Consider the following 7,842-nt stretch of genomic DNA (forward strand, 5'->3'; position numbering starts at 1 on the left):
ACTAGTCTACGTGTGTATATATGTCATATATATATATATATATATATATATATACATATATATATATATATATATATATACATATATATATATATATATATATACATATATATATATATATATACATATATATATATATATATATATATATATATATATATATATATATACATATATATATATATATATATATATATATATATATATATAGAGGATTATTTTCAAATACAAACACCCCTTAAAATACAAACCTCCCTTAAAATACAAACTGTGTGCATGTAAGTATGTTAATGTTTGCACGGGTTTTGATGGATGGTTGTGATTTTTCTTCCTACGCGCTGTGTGCATGCAAGTATGTTAATGTGTGCACGAGCTTTGATGGATGATTGTGATTTTTCCTCCTATGCGCTGTGTGCATGTAAGTATGTTATAGTGTGCATGAGCTAATCCCAAAAATTATTGGAAGTGCGCCTTGTGTGCATGTAAGTATGTTAATGTGTGCACGATCTCAAGTTTTTATTTTAAAGGGAGTTTGTATTTTAAGGGGGTTTGTATCATGTAATATATATATATATATATATATATATATATATATATATATATATATATATATATAATGAAAAAAATTAGCCAGACTGAGCTGATCGGGTTAACTCGACCGAAATGAATGAGTTAACTCGGCTAAGTTAGACGCTACGCGGCCAAGTTAGCTGAGTTAGGGCTAGGCGGCTGGTCGACTTGGCGGACGTCTAGGAGAAAAATCGTCATGTTCTAGGGACGCTTAGCGCCTAGGCGGGGCCTAGGCCGATTTTTACAACAGTAATTACTAGTGAAGATACTCTTATAAATGATCGATGGAACCAACCAGACGTCTAGACTAGCCTTGCGAGCCATTTATTAATTAATTATGGATACATTTATGCGTGTGAGAAAAGTCTCCTAAAGTGTCACCCCCACCAGCTACACACCCCTATATAAACTTTTTTCCCCCAGAAAACAACAAAATAGTACAACACAGCATCTCATCATCTACACACAACTACACAAGTAGCAAGAAAAATAACATTCAGCAGCACTGCACAGCCACTCCCTTCTCTTCCTCTTCCTTTTTAGCTCAACCTTATAACTTGTTTAGATTTGGATATCTTCTCAACTATTTGCTTCACCAATTTCTTTCCCCATTCTCTAGCAAGCACCATACAAGCTGACCCACTGTTTAATTTTCCAACAAGTTTGAGGATTTGCAGAAATGGATGTAGACTTTTGGGCTGCAAGGGTACACTCAACAAAGCACCACTCTGCTGTCCAAGCTAACAGGGTCACCAGTTCTGGTAATTATCAAGTCTTCATCACTCTATTATTGTGAAAAGGAAATTGGGTGTTTATCCTTTGGGGTTTTTCAGTGTAGGGTATGCTAATCTTTAGTGAAGTAAATGAATTAATTGATTTGTGAATTTACTAGTTGGCATTCATTTTTCTCACCAGATTTGTAGGGTGGACTGCTTTCTTGGTCAATTATTTGTTTATTCATGTTCTTTTTGGTTCACATTTTACAGAGACAAGAATGCATAAAGATAAAGTAGGAATCTTTTGTGGTTTTCATTTTTGTTCAAGATTGAACTTTGATATTGGATTCTGGTGGAATAGTTTGTTAATTTTTTTATATGATGAGGAATATTACTAATAAATATTGAAGCAGGACAGTGATAACATGTTAACAATAGAGACCTTGTTAATAATAGAGACCTGTTTTCTTGTTTGTTGTTGAAGCTCAAGACTAAATGATATCCTATTTCCAAGTTTTGGGTTTATGGGGAAAAAAACAAGCTCAGTTTTCTCAAATCATGTTCTAAAGTTTGAACCCCAAACCTAAGGCCCTTTACATCCATGCCATTGGGTTCCGTGAGAGGAGGTAAATCGTGGGATGTGCCTTAGTGACGCAAGTTATGAGTGTTTTGCTTTTTTCCCAAGGTTTATTCTTCGCCGGGTGAGGATTTGAACCTGGGTATTTGCTGGGCACTACACCCACACTCAACCTTTTGACCACTAAGCTATGCCCCTGGAGCTTGGTTTTCTTCTTCTATGAGTATGGGTTGGGGGCAAGTGCTGGGTTCCTCATATGAGGGGCAAAAGTTGGGATGCAAACAAAAGGAATCAGACTTGCCCCAGGGGTGGTTTACTTTCTATAATACTTACCTGTTTGGACTAACAAGAGAACACTAAGATGGTGGATCGATTGCCATTTCATTTTTGTTTATAAAAAAAATGCTATTTTCACTCCCTAAAGTAAGCTATAAAGCTATTTATATAATTATATTCAATGGCTATCTACGAATTGGCCAACCCTACTATGAGTCAAAAAGAGTGTATGCAATGATCAAATACGGAGTAAATAACCAAATAGGGAGTGAAAGTTCATTGTAATTTTAGGGAGTGAATGTAGTGTTACTCTTTGTTTGTTTGTCTTAATTTCACTCATTTATGATGTCTTGGTTTTGCAATTAGCAGACACTTACATGAACATGGGAAATGAAGGAGCAGAAGATTTGAGGGCCTGGTTTCCTTGCCCTTTCTGTTACATAGAGATTGAAGTTCCAGTGCTTTGCAGTCATTTGCAAGAAGAACACTGCTTTGATTTGAAAAACGCGGTACTATATCCATTAAATGATGCCTTCTGGTTCTTTTTTTTTTTTTTTCCTTTACTTTTCAGAATACGGAGATTTAATTTCTTTGCACTCTGGATTTAAACAAAATTTCTCTTGTTTGGACTTGTCGTTTGATGTAATTATGCTTAATATAAGGACTAAAGAGGCACCATTGTTATAATTGATTAAAACCCTTATTTAATGAGTTAGCACTACAATAACCAGCTTAGTTGGCGTGAGTATACCCTCAGATTCGTGCCAAAGTAATCAATTTTCGCACATTCTGGACGCGTGGTCATGGTAACCGGGAGGTTGACCGTGACCACTGGAGGTAGCTACAGCTTCCAGCCATCCCAGTCAAGGTCACGGTCGGGATGGTGACCATGATCTGCAAGGCTACCTCGCAGATCCTTGAGGTCACACTGATGGTCACGGTCGTGACCATCACTGTGGACCCAAGCATCCGCAAACTTGACTAGTACCAATTGAGCCGGCCCGGTGCGAGTGGGGATTAGTTTGAATATGATATGGGCTTAAAGGTGCCTCCTACAGCTAGGCCTACTCAGGACACCTCATGGTCTAACCAAAAATGAGTTAGCACCACAATACTTGCTATGGAAGATGTCTCAATTTCTGTTATTATTTTGTCTGAGAAACTGGAATGTATACTTTGGCAAAGTGTGTTGCAGATTGATAATTTTGGTCATAATTTCTACCGTCTTTGATCCAGGTTTGTCCCATATGTGCTGCTACTCTCGGGAAAGATCCTATCAGTCATTTCACCGTACAGCATGCACAATCTGTAAAGGTATTATACATATTTTCATAGGATGTAAATGTAATTGGATCTACATATAAACAAACATTCTTGGTTTCGGTCTACAGAGGAGGAGAAAGTATCAAAAATCAGGCTTCTGGAACAATGCCACAGCAGCAATGATTGGCAGGGACCTTCGAGATCTAACCGGCTCTAACGTCATCAACAGTCATTTCAATGGGCAAGAACCCGCTCCCGATCCACTTCTGCTGCCATTTCTTCCCAATGTGCCTCCTTTGGATTCTGAAACCGTGCAAGAAGATAGCAATTCTTGCTATGTTGCTACTGCAACTGATACACAAAGGTACTATTAACTGAATAATTCCACAAAGATACCTTAATACCTTACAGAAGGCTAACAAATGATGATAAAATATGCGGTTAATCCCAGTCACGCTGGCTAAGGATACAAACTTGTAACCACAAGGTCACGAGTTTGATCCCAGTATTCTTGGTTTGAGCTGGACAGTTATAGGCAACCTAACTGGTTTACCTCCTTGTGGCCCTTTACCAGCTAGGGTCACAAGACGGGATTACTCAGTGCATACCCTCAGATAGTGGCTGCGGGTTTCCCTCGTCACTCCAAAAAAAAATGATGCTAAAATATCTGTCTCGGGTTATTGTAGCAGCAAGCAGCATCTGTCAGATCCAGCTCGGGAGGAAGATTATGCGGAGAAGAGAAAGCGAGCAGCATTTCTTCAGGAGCTGATGGCTTCAACCATTTTCTTGGATCAGTAAACTCGGTCATCCAAGTTCCTTAGTCTGAGCTGACGACAAAGAGAGGAGAGGTGAACGATGGCATTCTAACACTACTAAAGAATGTTAGGTGTTTTTTTCTCTATGGTGTATTGTGATATTGCCTGTAAAATGGCTATGGAACTTCAGGTTTAGGTGACAATGAGTATGTGGTCTGGTCTTGCAGTGTCTTGTCTCTGGCATGATAATATGGGAATTGTATATCTGTAATGAACCAGTTTAAATGACATTCCATATATATATATATATATATATATATATATAAAGGTTTCATTTATTCATCATGGTTTGCTTTTGGTAAAGATTACTTAAATTAGATAATTAAAATGAAGAAAATTTGCAATTATAGTCCTTGAGCTATAGAGGATAGGTGGTTTAAATTTGAGTTGCAATAGTACACCCAATTTAGTTATCAAGTGGGTATATTTTGTCCATGTTCTAATGGATGTAATTATTTTGGACAGAAACTTAAAGAATACTAATATTTTTCCCAAAAGGTTGAATCCCCAACTCCAAGAACGGCCCCCACACCCCCCAACCTGACAGGATGTAAATTATGATAACTCAGTTGAACACAGAGGCTAGACATTTGCTTACAGAAGCTAGACATTTACTTATTGAGCACAAGGAGCCCTCACTTTGAGAGATTGCTTTTAATATGATTTTCTTGAACGGAAACCTAAACAACACCAAACAAGTTCTTACTAACTACATTAGAGATGATCTTTGTGGACAATTAGGAAGCCCACAAACAAGGCAATGTTTTTGACAGGTTCAATCCATTTTGAATGGAGAAGTGAGTATATGTGACTTGCACGGGCAGTTCAGTTGGTTGCCCCGGCAGTCGTAATGTGTGAGGGAATTGAGGAGAGAGAATTTCACCTTTTATGGACAAGTTACACTATAAAACTTCATTTACATATCCAACAACATCATAATATCATCATTATTCACTTGTAAACATAATAGGTACACAGATCTTTTCTTGATTAACATTAACATTAACATTAGCATGAAGCAAATGTGAGTTGGAAGGAAAAAAACAGTGTAGATATTGAATGGAAAACATGCAATTGTCAAAAGTCAAAACAACATTTTCCATCTTGGATGTACCATAACAAGCTTCTAACTAGCAGAAACTTATGTCCTATGAGTAAACCAAACCAGAAAGAGAAGTTTCATGATGAAAGCAACTAATCTCGGCTTTTATACACAAATAAAGTGAGGAATTTCACTCACATTCTCACATATATAATGCAGAATACGTGCTTCCCCTTCCCCGTTTCCATGATAAAGTTCAGAATACTAGGGTCTAAATACAAATGGAAGTTGCGGGATTTAGCAAATAACAAGCAAGCACACATTCTTTAGAAAATCTTCAACAATCAGAAGTAAAATATAAAGCATGTGAAGTAGAGCATTAGCCATTTAGTGACAACATGAATTCTCCAACTAAACTAGAAGGTCTAGCACATAATAAAAGCAAACAAAAAGCTTGAATATATGATGATAACAGTTTGAAGATATTGCACAAAAATGCAGAGACAATGTTAGGTTGATCACTCGAGAATTTTCTGAATGACACCAGCCCCGACTGTCTTTCCTCCTTCCCGGATAGCAAATCTCATCCCTTGCTCACAAGCAACCGGCATAATGAGCTCCACAACCATTTTCACACGATCCCCGGGCATCACCATCTTCGACTCCTCATCTTTGTCATTCTTAATGCCAATCACCTTCCCGGTCACATCAGTTGTCCTCATGTAGAACTGTGGCCTGTAGCCAGAGAAGAACGGGGAGTGCCTCCCGCCTTCCTCCTTCTTCAACACATACACAATCGACTCGAACTTGGTGTGGGGAGTGATTGTCCCGGGTTTCGCCAACACCATCCCCCTCTGGATATCTGCCTTCTGCATACCTCTCAATAACAACCCCACATTATCCCCTGCCATTGCATCATCCAAAATCTTCTGAAACATCTCAACCCCAGTCACAGTTGTGCTCCTAGTGTCCTTCAATCCCACTAAATCAACAGTGTCCCCAACCTTAACAGTGCCCCTCTCTACTCTCCCTGTGGCCACTGTGCCTCTACCAGTAATGGAGAACACATCTTCAATGGCCATTAAAAATGGCAAATCAGTCTGTCTTTGTGGGATAGGAATGTATGCATCCACAGAGTCCATTAGTTCATAAATCTTATCAACCCATTGATTATCACCCCTTTTAAGACTAGGATTAGCCATTAAAGCCTCTAGAGCACACAAAGCAGACCCGGAAACAATTGGAATATCATCACCAGGGAATTCATAAGAGGATAACAGCTCTCTCACCTCCAATTCCACCAGCTGAAGAAGCTCCTCATCATCAACCTGGTCCTGTTTGTTCAGAAACACCACCATATTAGGGACACCCACCTGCTTAGCCAACAAAATGTGTTCTTTGGTCTGGGGCATCGGCCCATCGGCGCCGGAAACCACCAGAATAGCCCCGTCCATCTGGGCAGCTCCGGTAATCATATTCTTCACATAATCGGCATGGCCGGGGCAGTCGACGTGGGCGTAGTGCCGGTTCTCGGTCTCGTACTCCACCGTGGCGGTGTTAATGGTAATCCCACGGGCTCTCTCCTCCGGGGCGGCGTCGATTTCGTCGTATTTCTTGGGGGCGGAGTTGCCATTAGCGGCCAAGGCCATGGTGAGGGCGGCGGTTAGGGTAGTCTTGCCGTGGTCGACGTGGCCGATTGTGCCAATGTTGACGTGGGGCTTGTTCCTCTCGAACTTGCCGCGGGCGGCGCGAACCGTGAAGCGCCGGTGGCGGATGGCCGCGGAGGGAACGGAGGCGGAGGGGGAGTGGACGAAGTGGGTGGATAGAGTTGGGGTGAAAGAAGAGGATAAGATAAGCTTAGAGGGTTTTGCGGAGGTGGGGGTGGAAGAAGGGGTGTATGGGTATACTAATTTGGCGTTGACGGCGGCCGCGGCGGCAGAAATGGAAGCCATTGTGGCTGAAATTTGAGAGAGAACCGGAGGAAGAAGAAGAGGATAGGGTGGAGATGAGAGAGGAGTTAAGAGAGTTTTGGGTGAGAAATCGGAAATGTGGCTGAAACAATGGGGGCGAGGATAACATCTACGGATTAATATATTGTAGCAATTTAGCAATTTGGAGTGGTAGTATGGGATTTCTGTGAAACCCATCTCATATGGTGACACGTATCATGGCTTAAAAATTAATAGGTAATATATATGATCATAGGATCGCGTTCAGGTGCGAATTGTCTGTCCAGGAGAGGAATGAAAACCAGTTAGTGTCGTCCACGTGTCGAAATGAAGGCAGAAGTCTCAAATAGTTCGAAATAAAAGTAGAAGTGTCAAATATGTACATCTACTACTGCGAAGTGCTCAATTCTCACCACGAACTAAATTAAAATATAATCCGCCACACTTACCAGCTAAATTTGTTTGATTAGCTTTTTTTGAAGATTGCTAACCGGTTGCCTATTCAATTATTAAAAAAATAAAAATAAAATAAATAATAAATAAAGGAAATTTCAGCCAACGGCTGTCCGGCGAGGATGGCCGCCGCCCTCGTTCCAGGCCGTTTGAGGTCCAGATCTAAAGCTCATGTTCGGCA

At 40.2% G+C, this 7,842-nt stretch overlaps 2 protein-coding genes across 4 annotated transcripts; one reads left to right on the forward strand and one right to left on the reverse strand.

The window, feature by feature from the left end:
• The first annotated feature begins 982 nt into the window (after positions 1 to 982).
• LOC109177043 (protein DEHYDRATION-INDUCED 19 homolog 5-like) lies at positions 983 to 4,484 on the forward strand. Of its 3 annotated transcripts, none has more exons than XM_019326383.1 (5): positions 983 to 1,331; positions 2,509 to 2,648; positions 3,376 to 3,453; positions 3,531 to 3,766; positions 4,089 to 4,484. In XM_019326383.1, exons 1-5 carry the CDS (start codon positions 1,250 to 1,252, stop codon positions 4,198 to 4,200), a joined length of 648 nt encoding a protein of 215 aa, XP_019181928.1. In that variant the 5' UTR covers positions 983 to 1,249; the 3' UTR covers positions 4,201 to 4,484. The 3 variants fall into 3 exon arrangements, with proteins under 3 accessions (XP_019181928.1, XP_019181929.1, XP_019181927.1); XM_019326384.1 differs by having other exon boundaries at positions 985 to 1,331; positions 2,506 to 2,648; positions 4,092 to 4,484; XM_019326382.1 differs by having other exon boundaries at positions 989 to 1,331; positions 2,506 to 2,648.
• Positions 4,485 to 5,584: 1,100 nt separating this feature from the next.
• LOC109177035 (elongation factor TuA, chloroplastic) lies at positions 5,585 to 7,327 on the reverse strand. Its single transcript, XM_019326373.1, has one exon. It carries the CDS (start codon positions 7,209 to 7,211, stop codon positions 5,778 to 5,780), a length of 1,434 nt encoding a protein of 477 aa, XP_019181918.1. The 5' UTR covers positions 7,212 to 7,327; the 3' UTR covers positions 5,585 to 5,777.
• Positions 7,328 to 7,842: the final 515 nt, after the last annotated feature.

The sequence above is a fragment of the Ipomoea nil genome, unplaced genomic scaffold, assembly GCF_001879475.1.
Source record: "Ipomoea nil cultivar Tokyo-kokei standard unplaced genomic scaffold, Asagao_1.1 scaffold0782, whole genome shotgun sequence".
NCBI lineage: Eukaryota > Viridiplantae > Streptophyta > Magnoliopsida > Solanales > Convolvulaceae > Ipomoea > Ipomoea nil.

Coding starts and splice junctions, on each gene's coding strand:
- LOC109177043 (XM_019326382.1), top strand. CDS start 1,250: ATGGATGTAGACTTTTGGGCTGCAAGGGTACACTCAACAAAGCACCAC. Junction 1,332..2,505: donor TAACAGGGTCACCAGTTCTG/GTAATTATCAAG, acceptor TTTTGCAATTAG/CAGACACTTACATGAACATG. Junction 3,767..4,088: donor ACTGCAACTGATACACAAAG/GTACTATTAACT, acceptor GGGTTATTGTAG/CAGCAAGCAGCATCTGTCAG.
- LOC109177035 (XM_019326373.1), bottom strand. CDS start 7,211: ATGGCTTCCATTTCTGCCGCCGCGGCCGCCGTCAACGCCAAATTAGTA.